This window comes from Crocodylus siamensis, chromosome 7 (genome assembly GCF_052110815.1).
Source record: "Crocodylus siamensis isolate JL-2025a chromosome 7, ASM5211081v1, whole genome shotgun sequence".
NCBI classification, from domain to species: Eukaryota; Metazoa; Chordata; order Crocodylia; family Crocodylidae; genus Crocodylus; species Crocodylus siamensis.
Window position 1 is genome coordinate 2,095,939 of NC_143401.1, and position 19,845 is coordinate 2,115,783.

The window sequence follows — 19,845 nt, forward strand, 5'->3', positions numbered from 1 at the left end:
ACTCCCCATTACTTCTGGAATAGCACATTAACATCAGTGCTAGATCATCAGCCACACTAGCATGCTCAAGAGCAGCATATGGCCAGCCTCCTACAATCCTAGCATGCAAGAGTTATTCCATCAACTAGTTTATTCCCTCCTCGCCTCCCATCCCGTGTTCTTACCGACGCAGGAGGGAACGCGACCAGCTTTACAGCAAGCAAAACTAGCCCGGCCTTAAAGACCAGCACTACGCCATGAACTGCAATCCAGCAGAAGCCGCACTTACAGCTAATGCAATCTCCGGCAGCCTTCTGGGTCCGTTATTTGAATGAGTCTCTGCGCTACACGACATGGCCGAACTCGAATTGCTCGCTAAGTTTCCGTGGTGGGTGCACCAGATTTGTCCCGAAGACAATGTGCAGAACACGGCCAATGCCCTCAGAGGTCTAAACATTTGTTTGTGCACGGCACTGCAGCAGTGTTTGCCACCAGGAATGACGTTTTGCCCAAAACGTCTGAACAGCGAGGTAGAGGCCATTCCTCAGGGTTCGATTTCTCCTCCACAGACTGGCCATGTCTCTAAAAGCACCGTCCATTTGAACCTTGCCTACTTCTGCTAGCACATCTTCTAGAGCCTGACATCTTGCACAGCGGGTTCAGGGAAATGAAGCCCACCACTCAGTTCATCAGACATACCAGAGCGCTCCAAGGAGCAAGCAAAGGTCTGTCTAAAATGAGAAGATCTTAATAAGATCCTACCACTTTACAGGCCTGGATGAGCTATGCAATTCTTTATCCTGACATAGATGCTATCAGAGTTGGAAAACATTACATGAATAAGGAAGTTTAAGACCAATGATGTAGCCACGATGGTCCAGAAATTATTCAAGAGATGAGAATTTCTTAGGGTGAGATCTTTTACTGGACCCACTACGAAGTCGGGATGAAGTCAGACACACTTTTGAATGCAAGGCCTGATGAAGAACGTCTTGCATTTGAAAGCTTCTCTAACTTGACCCCAATTACACACAGCTGGTCCAATTCAAGATGAAGATACTCTCAGTCATTCAGTTTTAGGCACCCTGAATATTCAGGCACATGTTATCTTGTCTGGGTGAGTGAACCAGACTTCAATGTTGCCTCATTTTCGTGGCAGCTGAAGACTCATTTTTAAATCTAAGTCTCTAAAGCCAAGATCCACCTAGAAAAAGCAATCTGGGCTCATGGGAGAGGTGATATCTTTTGTTAGACCAACAAGACTTTTGCAAAAAAAAAAAAAAAAAAAAAATTGTAAAAAATCTTTTTCTTTTTTTTTTTTTTTGCAAAAATCTTGTTGGTCTAACAAAAGGTATCACCACTCCCATGAGCCCAGGTTGCTTTTTCCTCTAGACTAATACAGCTACAACTTGGATGCCAGAACCACCCAGAGGCACTTATCCCCAGGCTCCCAGTCATTTCTCATCTCCTGAGTCCGCATCCAAAGTCACATTGCTAGCGTCTCGAGGCACCACAGGGAAGCACAGCCCACCTGGCTCCCTCTCTATCTACTTCCTTCCCTCTTGAGAGGAACGGGATTCCCGAAGAGAGAAGAAAGAGGTGTGCCTGGAGCAGCTGGGATTGACTACCCATGCCAAAAAGGCTGGAAGGCAGCATGGGGGGTTTCCTTCCCCGGGCAGAGCTGAAATTCAGCTGACTGCTCCAACCCCAGCTGAAATCCTATAGCTAATAAAACACTCTGCAAGTCCAAAACAGGAATACACCTGCCCCCCACAGCTACTCAAACTCTGCCCCAGCCCCAGTCGCGCGGGGAATACCACCGTCTGCCTTCTCGCACCACCTCTCCTCCCGGCTCTTCACCTCCAGCGGCTTTCGATCACAATGTCAGGATCCAAGTCCACGAGCTGAGAATGGCCCACCCAGGATGTACCCGCATCCCGCACCCCACCCCACTACCGATACCCCCCTCTCTCTTCCCTGCATCTTCACCTCATCTGCTCCACCTGTTTCCAAATCCCATCTCATCGCACCCCTGCCGTCCGGCTAAGTGCTTGCCTTTGAAATCCAGGGGCAGGTTGAAATGTCCAGCATGACCACTCCAGTGCATGCAAGAGCAAAGAATATATGCCAAGGGGAACCACGGTATCAGGACCCCGAGCTTTCCACAGAGGTTAAAGCAGTTCTTCCCCCCTCCCCCCTTACAGGACAACTACGGCCTTTTTTAAATTAAGAACAAAACAAAACAAAAATCATCTTCAATAAACTGATCTTACAAAATACGGGATTTAAAACCGCAAATAGACTCAGTGGTTCCCGGACTTGCAATGCTCATCACAAACCATGGAAATCAAGAGATGGAAGAGGTTATAAACCTTTCATCTACCCGGGAACCAGGCTGGATTTCCCCTTCATTATACATTTCCTAGCATTTTGCTCAAGCTAACCGTAACGGTCTCTGCTTCCTAAACCGGGCCAGGTCACCGCAGCCAGGAAACAAAATTGCGCCCTTATCAACACCCTTGTTGTACCTTAAACTCTCCCATCCCTGCCGCTGCTGTCCGGAAATGCAGGGCATCTACCCTCTTCTCTTTAGCTTCACCCCACGACTTCTTCTTTTATCTGCCTTTGTGCCAGTCTAAGCAATTCCTCTCCTCTTCTTTAGTTGTAATTAACCCTCTCTTAACTCTATCGGATTCCTCCCTCGCCACTCACTTTAATCCTTTTGCTGATTTCCTCCCATTTGTCTACATCCGCCTGGGAAGAAGCAGCCGGGAAATGAGCACCGTCACATCGGTGTGTCCTTTATACATCTCCAAAACAACCTTTGCCTCCTTGTTTCCGCGACTCTCCCCAGACTGCCCAAAAGCTAGGCTAACTTTTTTTTTTTGGTCCATTGCATTTCATTTGACCTTGCAGGCCCTGAAAGCAATAAAATCCCACATTCAATCCTAGCCGCGGTATGAAACAGTCTGTAATTCAAAACAGGACCAAACTGTCGGCATGAATGTGACAGGGAGGGACACAGGGGACGAGACAAAAGGCTGGGCAGAGACACAAATACAGCAAAGACAGGAGAGGAAATGACACAGAGGCTCCCCCGCTGACAGCAGACAGGAAGACATGCAAGACGCACAATCCACATTATTAGCAACTTCTTCCTTGCTGAATAGGCTGCCTTCCTAACCAGGTGCAGGAGCCAGACAGGGACTGAGCTAACAGGGACAGACAAAGGGGTCACAATTAGCAAAGAGCCCTTGATTGCATTTCATTTAAATGTGGTTATAAAGGGAACAAACTTGGTCAGACGTAGGTCAGCTGCGGAGGACACAGATAAGTGGATGACAAGTTCATGTGCAAGAGAAAACTCACCCTGCTCAGGGTCTTCCAAGAGAACCCCTCTTTTAACCAGCTCCTCTCTCGGCTTTCGCATAGAAATCTTTCGTTCTAAAACTGACATTAAATCGAGAAACAGCACTCAGAAACACAGGGCAAGCTGGAGGCGGAAGAATCGTTCTGAGAAATATTTGCTCCTTCAAGTGGCTCAAGTCACTTAACTGGGTGTTGAGAAGGAGGGGAAGGTGGGATTTAAAAGCAGGTTAGCTGGGACCTGTATTTACATATTAAAGCAAAAAAAAAAAAAAAAGAGAGAGAGAGGGCATAGAAAATGGCAGATCTCACTGATAAGGGGTTTATTTTCCCCTTCTCACCAAGTTTTCTTGTGGTTTCATGTCGTCTGTCTGGACTAGTATCACTGGAAAGGTGGCTATAGGGAGATTTGAAGGACCCAGGTACTAAAGTCTCTGGTTTAGTCCCCCGATTGGCAAGCTTATCCCCATCTCTAGCAAGGCATGAAGCTTGGCCTCACACATGCCAGCACTGAGGCAAAGCTGCTGCCAGCTGCCATAGCTCCCTAAAGCAGACAGGGCTCAGCTGGCTAGCTGCAAAGGAGGCACCTCTGGGACAGGCATCCCAGCTGGAGAAAAGACCCCCAACGAGCCCAAGCCTTTACCTTCGGAAGTCTCCTTAAACTTGTCGCTGCTTTTCTTTTTTCTCCACTTCCAAGGCTTAAAGATCTTGCCAAAGCCCGAGAACTTGCTTTTCCTCTTCGTGGGGGGCGTAGCGTCTCCAGACTCCAGCACGTCTACCCCCATCCCGGCGTCCACCGACGGATGATCCACTTCCTCAGCTACACGGGACGAGAAAGCAAGAGGTTACATGCGCGCTCCCCAAAACAGACCTGCTAGGTCTTCTTCCCACCCAGCCAGACCATGGACCCCGGGAAAAGGGAGAAGCAACGATGCACGTTCATGCAGGGGGACTCCATGCCTTCACAGAGCTGGTCAGCATCTCGTGCGAGCCAAGTTTTCGACATCAACAGGCTCTAACATACAGCAGTGGGCAAAGGGTGACTGGTTAAGAGACCCCCAAGCAAAATGAGGATTAGCGAATTGCTATACCATGTTATAATTCAGGCCTCGGAGCACAAATAAAACCCTTTAATTGTAGTCACTATTCTTCAGCTGAAAGCAACTGTGCCGAACACAAGTCATTGCATGAATGAAATGCCTTTCCTCGTGCTGGGTGGCAGATTTCCATGAATGCATCTAGACAGCCCCTGTTGAAGTTACCAGCCCATCACAAGAGCGCTACGCATTAAAGAAGCTTGTCCGATCCCCCCGCTCCCACCCATCCTGCACGCACGCACAAAATGACGGCAACCCCGGGCCAAGAGCAACAAGCTCAGGAAAGCAACACAATACAGCCTCCCCGACTCCACCTACCGTGCTTACAGTTCTCAGCAGCACACGGCGGAGGAGAAATATTTCCCCAACTCTGTGCATCAAAAAAGCCCCCTTATAAAAGGAACAACTCAACCCCAAGCTCAAGCTGCTGGAGCGTGCAGCTTTCTGGGAACTTATTGCAAGGGTAGGGGCAGCTTGCAAACAAGCAGCAAGGACTTAGAGTAGGATGCTTCATGGGCACAACTTACAGGCTGAGGATATCTGGTGTGCAGGAAGGGAGAGCACCCGAGTCACGCTACAAACCCCACAACAGGGCTCAGCACTTAGAAAAGAGCCTAGCACAGTACTCGAGGGCACTGCCCAGCCCAGCACGCCGGGGCCTCTCTTTCTTTTTTCTGGATAACTGTAAATTAAGCTTCCTAGAGGTCTGCAGACTTTCTGGATTCATGAGAGAACCTCTCAACCAGCTTACGCTTGCCATGTACCCCAGTGGCCTTTTCGAAATGATCCTGGACTCAGGACTCGCAGGATGTTCACCCTTGCAGGTGGGGAAAGGAATCAGCTGAAAAAGGGGATTTTCTAGGAAGACCGTAGCATGTGAAAAAAGAAGAGCATCATACATTTGGTCACAGCCTTCCTGGAACAGCTAAACGACGCCGCCCTGAAGGTCAGGGTATTATTTTAACAGCAAGGACATGAGAAAAATGAAAAAAAAACAAAACAGGAAAGCACTGTTTGATCCATTTTGCTAGGGCTTCATCCAGCAAACGCTGGTTCCACACATCACATAACGTTCGAAGAAGGGCTAAGCAGGCAGGGACCGCCGTCTCACCCCCTTGGTGCCAACACAGCTCCCCCGTTACAATGCGATGCCATAGGGCCGAGGTCCCCAGCTGCTCCCCCTGGGAGCAAGGTAGCAGTGGGACAAGCTTTCGGACGGACACGGGACGACAGAAGGCATGTTAATAAATCAGGAGGAACAGGACAAGTACCCAAGGGGTTCTTACAGGGACATGGGGGGTGGAGGAAAAGGCAACGGGAGAAGAGCAAACTTTAATGACTGCGGCAACGCCGGCAGGGAAGAGTGATCAGAAACCAGACTTCTGCGAAGAACCTGATGTGAAATGCCAGAACAGCTGAAATTCTGCAGAAAAGTCCACGCCACAACAGGCCGGGGCGGCAGGGATTGGAAAGGGAAAGAAGGAGGTCAAAATATCCATGCATTTTCAAATATTCCCTTGCCTGAACTAGTTGGAAAGTATTTGCAAAGCTGACATCCTGGCCTCAAACATAGGCCAACCCGATTTTTTTAAAAAACCCACATGCCAAACAGCATGTTTCTCCCTGCTTTATAGAAATTTCTCTCTCCTGACTCACTAGAAATCCAGCTTTGATGTGGAAATTTTTTTTATTGGCCCTCTCCATTAGGAAGTCTGATTCAGTCAGCACCAGTTAAATAGGTGATCTCAGTCACAGTTAACATCTACTTCAGACACAAAGGTAAATTCAAAGTTTTAGCTGGTTACTGCAAGCACGTAAGACCAGAGGAAGAATCGGACACCTGCATGAAAGGAGCACACAAGACACCGGTGTAATGGTTTTACCTGGAAAGCAACAGGGACAAAGCGGGGAGGGGAGGGAAGAGAGATCAGACGGGAGTTTAAGACTCCAAACACCATGGCGGACGGCCTGGAAGTCGAAAGGCAATTTCTTTTAGAGACCGCAGCGTTGCAAAGTGTGGCCATTTGAAAAAGCTGCATTCGCTTCGCTCAGCAGCACGTTCGGAAGCTGCCGGGGCAAGGGACAACTCTTGCCAGGGACAGACTGGGTTGCATTTGGGACCGGAGCGCCAGCCGGGCGTTTGAGCCCGTGCTGGTGCCCACCTGCCCCCGGGAGAGCCGTGGGAGCATTACGGAAAGCCGGGTCCGAGTACGGCGGCAGCCCGGGCCGCCCGGAGGAACGCAGCACTCGCGCTCTCCGTCAGCTGAGGTTTCCACGTGCTGCGCTAAGCAAAATAAAAGCTTTATTAAAAGAAAACTGAACCACCCGTCAGCTCCGCAGATCAAGTGCTTCGAGGCCACAGCTCGGCAAGGGCAGCTTCTCCGCTTCCAGTGCAAGGAAGGGACGCTTGCTTTTCCTTCTGCAGCAGCCTTTGGAGGGCTGGAAGCAGGGGATGGACGAGCTGGGTGACAAGCAGAAATCCCAGAGGAAGACGCCATCTCCCTGCTAACCAGCCGGGAGCTAGAAAGACAAGTAAAGGCAGCATAAGGCTGAAAAGCTTCGCTCACTGAAGCAAAGTCCAACTCTCCTAAGATTCGCTGCTGGCTGTCGGATCAAATCTCCCAGGTCTGACTCCGGCCCAGGACAAGTGGACACGATTCCCATCAACTTCAGGAAGATTTTGTTTAGGCTACTTTGAGCTGGCTCAGGAGAAGGATGCAGTGGTTTGGACATGTAACAAGGCCAACACCGTCCTGCAGGATGCTGTGGACGGACGAGGAAGAGGACAAGTTGGACCACCAACATCAAAGCCAGGATGAGATTAAAAAGGGGCCAATTGTACAAAGATTGAAAAAGCCCGGGAAGAAGGGGAGAAAGTTATTGCAGCCTCGGGACCGACTTGACTTGGAGCTGCTCGTCCCTTTGGCCTGGCAGGATAAAACTCCTCTCTGCGTTGCGTTATTACATTATCCAGCTCCTGCTGAAACACTCTGCGCACCCGGGGAGCGTGTCGTGAAGACAGGTCCCTGCCTCATGCCTCGTTTATCTGCCGCGCGATGCACGTGGGCGACGGGAGGGAGGGACGGGGTCAGACTGCAAGCGCTACCGAGCCACAACCACATCCAGCAAGTTTTGCAAGGTGCCGCAATCACCCGCGCTGCTCTTCCCCTTGCTGTCAATAATAAGCATGTGGAGCCAGGCATGCCAGGAGTCGGCTATGATGCAACCCGGTACGGCATTCGTTCTTCTGTCTTAATTAGAGGGTGGGTCAGCAACGCGGCCGTGTGTTAAGAGTGACATGTATTTTGAGCAGCCGCGTTGCTCAGCGGTTGTTCACGCTAGGTAGGGCATGTACTTCCCAGGCCGGCCAAGGCAAGAATCCAGACTCACGGGCACGTTCGGTTTCAGCACAATTCCCTTTTGAATCAGCGGGCAGCAACGAGAAGGCGGCATGCGAAGGGACTTGGTATTGGTGCCTGCGGAGCTACCGCGGGAGTCCTCCAGGCAAGACGATTGCTCACCGCCGCTCCCTCTTCCGCTGCAGAGCGAGGTGCAGGGCTGCTTGACCCCGGGGTCTTCTCCCAAACACGCCTGCTTTGAGTCAGGAGCCGGGGAGCTGCACCCGGCGCGCTGGGAAGGGGCTGGCTGCACGGGAGCTGGAAATTATTACAAGCAAGGGCGCGAGCTTCGGAAGGAGCTGCCTCAGGGATTTCGCTCAGGGTGGCACGTTCGAGTCGACGCCGAGGGCAGCTGCGAGACCACAGAACCTCAAAAGCTTCTCACTTTCCAGGCCGGGACCCAGGTTTTAAAGTTTGAACTTGCGTGAATACAGCAGTGTCCTCACTAACCGGTCAGGAACTTTCGAATGAAAACCCCCTTTCACATGCATCCACCCACGCCCACCGCTGTAACCTTGTCTAACCGTTTTTTGCAGAACCAGCATGGAAGTTTATGTTTGAAAGAAATAAAAATAAAAATCATTGCCTCGAACCAGTTTCAAACGAGCACGCTCCCCCGGGCAAGCACTGGTGTTGCAGCCCCGTTAGTAGAGTCCTAGGGCCCTGTAGTCCAGTGGTCTCCAAAGTGGGGTGCGCAAGACGATCCATTGGGGTGCGGGAAGAAAACATTAGAACTTCTATTTCTATTTATTTTATTTCATCTTTATCTCATCCTTTAATTTCTATTTTTTGTGCATGTTTTATAAAGTATATAATATATTAGTACAGTAGTGTATATATATATTATATATATTGGGGTTGAACGCTCAAAAATTTTTTACTGATAGGGGTGCGCGATCAAAAAAGTTTGGAGGCCACTGCTGTAGTTGACCCCTGACATCCCATGGTTTAACACTTGGCTCTCCACGTACCGAAGAATCCCGGGCTAGCGTGACACAATCCTTCCCTCCCTGTGGGTCTTACCTACCAGAAGTCGAGTATATTTTAACCAGCACTCAACCACTCTACCTGCTTGCTCGCACGAGGAGCAGACACTCGGGTCCCACTGCAGGAACAGGATCACGCAGCAAAGTCGGGCTGGAAGGGACCGCAGAGTCACCTAGTCCAGGCTCCTGCTCAAGGCAGGATTAGCCCCTAAATCGTCCCAGCCAAGTCTCTGTCCAATCTGCTCTTCCAGGGATGGAGCGGTCTTGTGACGCAATGCAACTGCAACTCCCCCAATGCATTTGTACCAACTGGGCCGACAGCAGGGTCCCCACACCCCAGACCACTCCACAATTTAGGACATCCCAATTCAGACTGTATTTTAAACTGTATGAGAGAGACTGAGCTATTAAAAGCAGTTTTATTGAGGGCAGCATGTCACAGATTAAAATCACAAGTGCCTAAACAGAAGCTCTGTAGTTCATTTACGCTGGGTATTTTGCAATCATCTCGCTTGGGGTTCTTCTCCCTGCATCGTGTTCAGACACAGAAAGCCAGCGATGGGTTATGGATAGCTTTCACTTCTCATTCATATGGGGTTTTTTTCCAGCCAGCAGTACTCATTTCATTGACAGAAACCAGCTTCTTCAAAGGAGCTCTTTAAGGGTCTAAGTTTCCAGATGCACTCCAAGCTTATTGCCTCCAGCACAGCCAACAAATGGCTTCATGTTTTACTACCAACTTGTCATCTAGGCAAAAGCAGTTAGTGCATATTTCCCAGAGTGAAGGCTTTTTTTTTTTATCTCTGTTACCATAGAGAAAGTCGGGTCTCCTAACAGATGAAAACCTGCAAAGCGAGAATCTCTGGATTCTACCTAAAGGACTCTTCACCCTTCACATGGAGAAACTCTGCAAGCCCCACAGCTACCGTGATGGGAGCCGCTCCAGGAGCAGACCGGGAATTATGAAATCCCTTAATCCGGGGGTTGTCAATCTGTGGTCCATGGACCCCCGGGGGGGGGCGGTCTGCAGACTATGTTTAAGGGGTCCATGAAAGATGACTATAATCAAATCAGAAGTATGTGGATACCCACTTACAATTCGAAGGAGTCTGCACCTCCATTCAAATTTTTTTGAAGGGGTCTGCAATGAAAAAAGGGTGAAAACCACTGCCTTAATCCACTGGTGGACACTCCTTTTTCAGTGGTGGGCACCCAGGATACGGGGTCTTGGAAGGAATGGGATCAAGGCACCAAAAATCAAAGCCAAACTGTGCTCATAATAAAAGGTATCATTCAGGAACCAAGAGTTCTAGTTTTTTGTAAGTCTTATAAGTAGGGGAGACACCTAGACTAGAGTGCAGCTTTGGGGAAGTTTTGAAATGCCAGCTGAACTCGGGTCGCGTGCTATCAACACCCGGCATGAACACAAAGGAGCTGAATCGGGGTTCTTAACCTGGTATTATCCAATGGAGTTCCCCCCGAGACCCAACCTGGAGCTCCATGCGAAGCCAAGAGTTGAAAAAACATTACAAAATTTCATCTCAGATGCAGAGATGGAGTCGTACGGACACAACAGCTGACCACAGCTGCAGAGTTGCTCCTGAAGAAAAATGAAAATCCTTTAGAGGAACGTAGTAGAAGAACCGAGCATGGGACTTCATACAGGTTTTCTACCATCAGGTTTTGCATGAGAGGGAATGCATCCTGCCTTCCCCGCTGCAGCAACTTCCCAACAAAGGTTTTCTTGCAAGAACAGCTCAGCGATGACTGACCTGAGACTGAAAGATGCTCTCCCGGGTCATTTTTCCTACCTTTGGCGTCTTAAATGGTAGCTGTACTTTATGATATGAGCAGCGAAATATTTCCCAGGAACTTAGCGATTGCCCAGTCCGATAGATCGCACCAAGTGCAATACGTATCAAGTGCAGGCTGCCAACATAAAGACAAGGATGGAGCAAATATGCTAGTCTTGCCTCGATCAAGAGATAATCTTCTCTCATTTCACTTTCAGAAGATAGTACTGCTTCACTTTTGCACGAAGATCGACTACAGATGGGCAGTTGTGAGCTGGGGTTGTACCATACATTTCACGGCGCTGTTTCCGGCCTGTATTGCTTCAAGCTCCGAGACCACAGGTCATGTGGAGGCAAACCTCTCTCTCCATTATGGCAGTCACAAGAGGTCTATCTAGGCGAGTTCCCCATTTATAGGGAAATGCCATAGTTTTCTTCTATTCATGAGCCTCAGAGCTCATCAACATGCTAAACTGCATCAATATATTTTAAAAGTCAATGCAAAAAGGTCCCGAACGTATTCTCTGAAAGCAGGCTTATGTCAGCTTTAGTCAATTAGGGAGAGATTTAAGCCACACCCACGTGTCTACATTAGGGGTGGGCAAAACGCGGCCTGGGGGCCAGATGCAGGCCTCTCTATCCGGCCTGCGGGGTCCCTAAAAAATGTAGAAAATTAATATTAATCTGCCCTGGGCTGCCTGTCATGCTGCCCTCGATGGCTTGCCAAAGCTCAGTAAGTGCCATCTGCCCAAAATAATTGCCCACCCTTGGTCTACACAGCAGTTTGCACCGATTCACCTGGTACAAGTGCACATGCACACGTGTAAACAAGGCTGTATTTCAGGGAGTTGTGCTTAAAAAAAAAGCTCATCTTTCACAGGAAAAAAACAAAACAAGGTTTCCGCTATAGCAGCCAATGCATTTTTACTTTTAACTGCCATAGTTATAACTCCAACATCCTTTATTTCTTACGATCTAGCATTTACTCTTGTATGGGACTAAACTAAAACATCATGCTCTTTAAAATTTAAGGCCTACATGGTTTTGCACTGGAAACGAAGCTCCATCTCACTTGTCCTCCTAACAAGCATTTGATATATGGGGCTGTCAAACTAGAGCGATGCATGCTGCTAGGTGGCTGTATTAAAAGTTACTGCGTGGGTACAGTGGGCCATGTTAAAATGCCCAAATGTGTGTATACAGATATATATATGGAGAGCGCGCACACACACACAGAGGAGCAAATGTATGTTATAAAATATAAAATATAACGTACATTTGCTCCAGCAGCAGAAAGCAGTTGGGACCTCTCAAGAGGTCTTCTGAGTACCTGGGGAATCGGCAAGGAAAGGTGCGCACGCTTGGCACCCACCCTGTCCATCTCTATGCCCCCCTCGCCAGCTTTTTACCAGCAGGATTCATGGGCAAGTTTCTGACACAAAGCCCTACGTGACCAGGAAGCCACCAGCTTTGTCCCGCGCCACGTGCTCAAGGAGCAGCTCTAGCACTTCCATTACTCACACTGCTGGAATGACTTACAGAAAGGAAAATAGGTTCGACTCTTACTTCCTACTGCTACACCCTGGAAAACCGGACTTTGCTTCCACCCCCGCTGCATACACACCCCTCTCTCAGCCTTTTGCATCTCGGTTATGCTCTGAAGAGCGCTGATCACCCTTCGATGACTCCCGAGTCGAGTCAGGGGTGTGCGCGCAAGACTTTGCTGGTGCGGCTAGGCCAACAAAGCACCCCTCATATAGATGCAGCCCCTTCTGGAAAAATGGCTTTTGCCTCTAGAGCTTCATTTCACTCAAATAAGCTCTCCCAGCCAAGTGCTGCTTTGCCAACCTGAGCCCATTGCCGGATTTTTACTGACACAGCTTTGTTACCCAACGCTGGCCGAATAGCAGCCGCCTGCAGGGCTGGCTGCGAGGACAGCTGTAGGGTCCTGTCCACACTGCAAAGTTGCCCCTAGGAGCCCGATCTGAATCCTTTCCAGGTCACCTAGCACCGCCATGCCAATGGCCACTCCAGATGCAAGTGGTCTCCTTCCCCGTGAACTACGGTGTAGAAAGCAGGAAAGACAGCCACGGGCAGATAGGACAGAAAACACAAATGAGTCCCAGAGTAATGATTACAGGGACGTCATTTTGCAGCAGTCGCTTGTCAAGCCATAACAGCACATACTGAGCTAAATGTGTCTAACTTCCAACACTAAAAGAATAAATAAATCCCACTAATATCCTGGGATGTGGACCGGCAAAGAGGAGCAGGCTTGACGTTAAAGCAGTAAGTAATGCGTTGCATTACCCCATCCGACTGCTTCCATCACAACTGGGCAAGATGGGGAACGAGAGCCTCAGACCCTCCATAGCTTTGTCTCCGTACATCCCTGATCCCCAAAGTAACTTAACAGGACTCTTGTTCTCAGCAGCATCCTATCAGGCTCAATGCAGACTATGCCTTAACACTCAGAATTGGTGCAGCAAGTTGGTACCTTGTTCAAGCCTAATAAAGAAGTATAATAGAGAGCTAATATTCAGATATAAAGTCGCACAAGATTTTTTGACTTATGGGCAGAGGAAGATAGCATCATGTCACCAAATCACCCCTTTCTCCTCGCTCAGACTGTGGATCTCCGGCACCTAACTAGAGGGCAGCGCAAGCCGGATCAAATCTGCCTCCCAACCCTTCATAAATCCAAGGGTGAGGTGCTATTAAATTTCCACTGATCACCCAAGATAGATGTTTTACTGCTGCTCCCACCCCCGCACCTCTCATACCATATTTTTAGCAGCTCTTGAACAAGACTAGTAAGGAGAAGAAACAAAAAAAAAAAAAACAGCACTAGTTTAATCTAAAAGTTGATCAGGCCCCTTGCAAAGCACATGGGCAGTTGAAAGTTATGGCTGCAAAACGGATTCCCTGGGAAAGGGAATCAGACATTTACACTGAGGAGCTTTGCATCTGCAAATAATCAGAGAGGTGCTTGTCAAGTATAACAGCTCTATCCATCAAAGAGGAAACGCCAAGATTAAAGGACTTCCTCTGGCTCGCACCGCAAGGCAGTGACGGGTATGTGGGAGCAGCACCCAGCCCAGGAGCCTTCTCGCTGACCCTCACTCCCGGGCAGGGAAGGGAAATCCCAGCCCCGGGCACAAACCGCTGGGATATAGCAAAGCAATCAAATTCAGGTTTCCAAATCTGAAACTCTGCGGTTGCTAGAGACACCCTCCGACTCCACCTGCACTCTCCCCTCTTCGGTGAAGTCCACCAGCTCCCCAACGCTCAAAATCAGAGCTGCCCCCTTATGTAGCAACAAACGGCCAAGAGCGATAAATGGGCTCGGCTGTCCTGCACCGATTCAAGAAATGGCAGAGATTGATGCAAGCCAGCCGAGCCCATTTTTCAATTTGCGATAGCTGCTCCAAGCAGCGTGGCGTCGCAACTCTGCGATGTAAAACCGTCCCAAAAAGTCCCCGCCGGGGCCAGATGAGGGGTTCGATATCCCAGCGAGGTCTGGGGAAATTTTGCTGTCATCTCTGTTAACCCACGGCCCTGCACCTGCCTATTAACTGCTGGATCACAGACCATCGCCGACAAACGAGCACAGTCTGTCCCAAGTGACTGTACTGGCAGGAATGTGTTGCACAGCAAGCGCACGAACAGGGGAGGAAGGAGACCGAGTTCTCACTCTAGTTGCTCCTGTCTGAGCCAGAGACCTCCCCGGGTCCCGTGATCCACACAGGGGACACGATCCTAGCCGTCCACTCCCGTGCACACCTGCATCCTGCCCCGGTTCAGCCCCAGGTTGCTCTGCTCCTCTTCCCCCCGTTACTCACCGAATGCAGCTGGACTTACTGGTCTCGAGTACAGCGTCTGCCCCATGATTAGATTAGACTTTTTTTTGGCAGGGGGAGCTCTCTAAAAAGCAGCCTGCCCGGTGCAAGTACTACAGTCCTTTAAAGTGATAAATCCATGAGTCGGGCTGGGGAGATATCCAGCCCGGCACGATCGCAGAGACTGCCAGGACTCAGGAAATGGCATGGGTGTCACTCGATCCACCGTAGCTCCTGTTCTTCCTGTACCCCAGGCCCGGGCACTTGTGACTCTCACAAATAAGCTCCCGTGCCAGCTCGCTTCAAGCAGGAATGCCTGTCATTCCTGAGCGCACACGGCTTCGGGCTCAGCTCAGGAAGGGGAGGAGACGGCCAGCCCCACGCTAGCTGCATCATCCAAATCATCAACACCCCTCGTTTCTAGCTTCAAGTTGAGCAGGAACGAACCGAGACGTGGAGGGAGAGGAAGGAGGGCAGAGGGAGACTGACAGCTTGTGCGAGAGCGCCGAGCAGTTGCAGCGGTGCCACTCCCCCGTCAAAAAAAAAAAGCAGATGCTCCAGTATAGTCGAGCCCGAGAGAGCTGAAAGCACTCTCAGACCCAAAAGTACCCTAGAAGAGTCTCAAAAATAAAGTCAGAGTATGAGGAAGTAAAAGCATTATACATACTCACACACAAAAACATTAATAATTACAGATTTTAAATAAGTAATAAGTACAGACTCCTTGGAGTCTCAGAATAGCAGAGACCCCCCCAAGCCTGACAAAGGGTGACCGTCCAAAAGCTTGCTACAAACTTTTTTTCCAGCTATTTAGTTCGTGTAATAAAAGATCACATCTGCCCGAAGAGCCTACATCCTTAGACCAACACAGCTACAGCCAAAGACACAGACGGTTAAATGCATTTTTTCGTTGTGGTTGTTACGCTATTTATTCTTTGAAAGCACATTCAGTCCGAGTGAAATCCGGGTGAGGTTCGCATGATGCTGTCAGGTTTGAGCTATAAAACACTGGCAGGGCAGAGTCATGCTGCAATTAAAAAAAGCATCCTTTGGTGTTTAGAATAGATTGACTCAAATATGCATTTTTGAAGCAAAAATATAAAGCGGCCCTTTTAAAACGATCAAGCACCAAAGCAGGCGGGCAAATCCTCACATGTCCATATTTTATTTATTTTCAGAAGATCTAGCTTTAAAAGAAGTAGAAGCGATTCTAGAGACCCCACGAGAGCCCCCCCCCCACCCGCGGCCGGGACTCAAACAGCCTCGTCAGCGAGCAAAGGCAAACGAAGCCGACTGGGAATTCGCCATGCTCAAGGGGAGCGAAATGCAAGAGAAGAACGGAAAACGAGGAGAAGCGCAACCAGCATTTTCAAACGCTATTGTTTCTGACAAAGCTTGAAAGTGTGTTTTAAACATGTATCACTGTATGATGGGGTGGGCCTTAAAACATGAATTAGCACCGAATCCTCTTGTGCTGCTCTTAACCCAGCCCTTTCTCTTCTGAGCGATCATCTTGGGAGCTGCTCCCAATGGACCACCTAGTGCAAAAATGTCACAGCTTTATTCCCGTGCACAAAAAAATCACCCTATCCACCCTGCTCGAAGGATGCAGTGACCCAGAGCAAAAGGACACTGCCTTTTTCTAAGCAAGGTCTCCACCGTCAAGCCGGATGTGTTGCTCACTTTCCTCCTTTGGACCAGTCTGCTGCAAGCCAATAGTTCAAGGCAAATATTATTGCAACTGAAATACGACCTAAAAAGGCTGTAGAGAGAAGGAGAAAGTTGACTTCGGTTGGTAAAGCAGACCTGCTAGAGCTGTGCACGAATAGCACGGAGCATTTGCCACCGAAGACGGAAAACGCACACGCTCCGGCACCCATGCACTGATGTGACGGATGGTTTCTCAATGGAGGGAAGAGCGAGGGGCTCGCCCTGCTATCCCTGGCCCGTGCGCCTCCCCTTCTCCCCACCCAGCAGACAGCGTGCTACACTGACTGTCGACGGGCATCAAGTTTGGGGAGACAAACCCCCCCAAAGGTGCAAAGACACGGAGGAAGAAGCAATAGTCCCCTTCTGGCCTAGGCCAGCAAGGTACATGCACAATCGCACGCGACATGCTCCTTCCCCGTGCACCACAGCAGGGACACGTGGGAAGGGAATCACCTGTCTCTGCACTGCAACCTGTTTTCCATTAATTTGCACTGGCTGAACGGATGTCCCATGTTTTTACAGACAGTTTCAAGACAGCTTCAAAAGCAGGTGAAGCAAGGGATTTAGTGTCCTAAGGGGACAAAATTCCCCTCCCTCCCTCCCTTCCCCTGTGGAGAACTGATTCAAAAAACAACTCTTGAAAGCACTGCTTCCCCCCCACCCCCTAGCCTCAATTCCCCTGGATGCATCTTCAGACTTCTTTAAGCGTACGTCTCTGTTACTTCTTGCTGCTGAATGATGCCGAAGTATCGTGTCCTTGCCGCGCTGGGGATTCAGTTCTAGGTACCTGAAGTCTGATTCACAAAGATGCTCTGCTTCATTTTAAGAGTCGTTTGCTTCAACGCGAGCAGAAAGTCATTTAGATGCATAGCTGCGTGAAGGGGAGACACCAAATCCAGGGCTGCAGGGCTGCAAATTCTCTCTGAATCGGCAGATGAGTTACGTGGCCTGGGAGAAGATCTGGGAAGAGTTTCCATGCGGCGGGTAGAGCGATGGAAAAAAGCAACAAGAGCTTGAACCTGGGATCCACTCACGCTCTCAAACCCTACAGTGGCACCTGGTCACAGGTGGAATAAAAACTGCATCTCCCAGTGAAAGGAGAAGCCAGATTTCAACCATCACCCAAGTCTCATAGGCACTCCGGCTGAGTTCGATGGGAGCTGAATTTAGTCCAACCAAACATCAGTGCTGGAACAGTACAAGGAGCCGTCGTACGGCAGCATTCAACCTTCAAAACCATTTCACTGGCACTAATTGAATCTAATGAAACGTCCCTTGAGCTTCCTGCAAAAAAAGTCAACTATCCAAAATGGAACAGAACGAGTTACATCAGTGCTATTCCCCAATCTGAATGCTGTTATCACAGGAGGAAAGTACTTATACTGAAGAATATCCTATGCCAAGGGTAAGTTTCAAAGCCAGAGTCAAACCAGAGTACGATGTGCACGCCACCCCTTACCAGCCACGAGGAAGCTAACAGCATTGCCTGGCAAACACGCCCTTAATCAAAAAGCTCCTAAAACACGTGGGCTCTGTTTATGCAGTCAGGAGTTGCAAATTGGTATTTCAAGCTGCAATTGGGTGTGGAGCTCGGAGAGGTTTCAGGGACCTTATGCACAGGGAAGAAAAAAAAAAAGATTTCACAAGTGCCTTCTATTTGAAATCAAATTGGTTTTCTTCCAAAGGCAACATTGCGAGTGACAGAGGTAGAGAGAGTCCTTGCAACAACAGAGATCTAGCAATGATCGCCCCCCAAAAGTGGGGCAAGACACCTGACAAAACTGAGCAAACGCTCCTAGTGCTTTGATGACAGCCCTTCTCCCCCCCATATCAGCTACCTACCCAACATCTTGCAATGGGAAAAACATCAACTAATTAGACTAGAAGATGCACCACATGCAAGCTGGGAAGCTGTGCTAGATGCATCAGAGCACAACGTCTTTTAAGGAGAAGGGAAAAAAAGCCTGTCATGCTCCTGAAGTCTCCAAAAGAAGGATGGAGCATCAAAGAAATTACTATTAAATGAGATCTTCTAAAGCATTGGAGATGCTAAGCAATAACTATTTCATGGAGGGGATGATCTAGTCTGGGCTGGCTGAGCAGGGGGTTCGACGAGATGTGACCTCCTGAGGTCCCTTCACACCCTCATTGTCTGCGATTCCTAGGAAATGGGGCAGGGAGGTGAAGTGAGTTGCCCAAGGTCAGGGGACCTGCAGTCCCAGAGCAGAGCACGGGTCCCCGGACGCTAGGGACAGGTGCCCCACCAAGCAGGGCAGAAGCACCAGCTTAAGACGTGTGCTTTATATAACCAAAGGACTCGAGGTTTCAAGCGTTGTTAATTCACAAATGCACTGAACACCCAGAGTAATGCCAAAGCGAGTGTTTGGAGCCCAGCTTTGATTGCTAACAATTAGAACAAACTTATTTATAGCACTGGCCTCACCAGGGCTGGGGAGAGAGCGGCAGCGAGAAGGAACAGCTCACTTCAGAGAGCAGCTTTCAACAAGAAAGTTAAAGAGGAATACAATTTTACTAATTACTTCTACCGCACTTTCCTCAGAGGAATCCCATACTTAAACCCACTTAAATTAGCCTTCGCCACACCTCCAGGCTAGGTAGGAGGGTATTACTTGGGCTTTACACAACAGTAGAGTGAAATACAGAGGTTCAAGACTAGAAAACGGGGTTTGTGGTTCACAAAACTTTTATTTAAATGGGAGTAAAACGTTTTTTCCGTCCCCGCCCCCCCCAAGTTTCCCACTTAGCAGAAGTGACCCGAGCCCTGCAGCTACTGAAGGGAGATGCACATCAGGTCCCAAGCACGGAGCAGGGACACAGGCAGGAATGTCAATTGTGCAGGAGGCAGAGGGGGCTTCCCGGGGCCGCAGCCCCAGGGCAAACGGGCAGGAATCCAGCCTGGTCTCATCCAAACCCTGCGCTGGATTCAGAAAAAAGAGAAAAGGTTGCTGAATCAAATGGTTTCCTTTGAAAACCTATTTCAGGCTCAAACCAGCTTTTTTCAATTCAACTTTTGTTCCAGTGGAAGTTTTCCAGGCAGCTCGAGTCAACACCAACATCCAAGGGTGCATCTCGTTTTTGGACATCCATGTCACGACTCCGACCGCCTGATTCTGCCAGGGCACCGAGCCCCCCGCGGGTCCTGCTGACCTCAGCAGCACTTGGCGACGGGCAGAAAAAGCTGGGGGTGACGGTCGGGCTCCAAAAGCGGCAGGTCTAAGCCGAGCCCAGCAGCCCTGACCCGGGGTCTGGTCTACCCGTGAAGACCCTCGTCCCCTTATGAACGGTGAAATGTTTTCAGCCCTTGCTGGGCAGGGTGGCAGCACCCCACGCACACGCTGTGTGTACAAACCTCTCTGTTAAAAGCAAGCACCCGGCATTAATGGCTCGGTTGCTTGAGATCTGCTTCCAGAGAGCGCGAGTCCGTTACTGTCCTGCCCAAGGCCCCAGAACGAACTCGAGCACTCGCTGCTCCAGGACCCGGTCCTTGAGACTTCGGATGCACAGTGCGAAACACGGCATTCATTTCCAGTGACTCAGACCTCCGCTCCGTGATTCAGCCACAGCAGAGGTAGGGAGGACTGCCTTATCCAACCCACCTACGACTGAGCTGTGCCTCCGATACCAACAATACTGGGTGTTTCCCTTCGGAGCCAGCC

General features: G+C 49.6%; 1 protein-coding gene across 9 annotated transcripts in view; it reads right to left on the bottom strand.

Moving 5' to 3' along the window:
• Window positions 1-19,845, bottom strand: part of PHACTR4 (phosphatase and actin regulator 4) — a 91,426-nt gene that overhangs the window by 22,142 nt on the left and 49,439 nt on the right. For 4 of the 9 annotated variants that reach the window (XM_090056568.1, XM_090056569.1, XM_090056571.1 and 1 more), the window contains 2 exons: window positions 3,989-4,165; window positions 3,349-3,429 (listed from right to left, as the gene is read on the bottom strand). In XM_090056568.1, the coding sequence (XP_089912694.1) occupies window positions 3,349-3,429; window positions 3,989-4,165 (258 nt within the window). Of the gene's footprint in view, window positions 1-3,348; window positions 3,430-3,988; window positions 4,166-4,436; window positions 4,627-14,461; window positions 14,897-19,845 lie in introns of those variants that run through there. The other 5 variants (XM_090056566.1, XM_090056565.1, XM_090056567.1 and 2 more) reach the window with 3 other exon arrangements.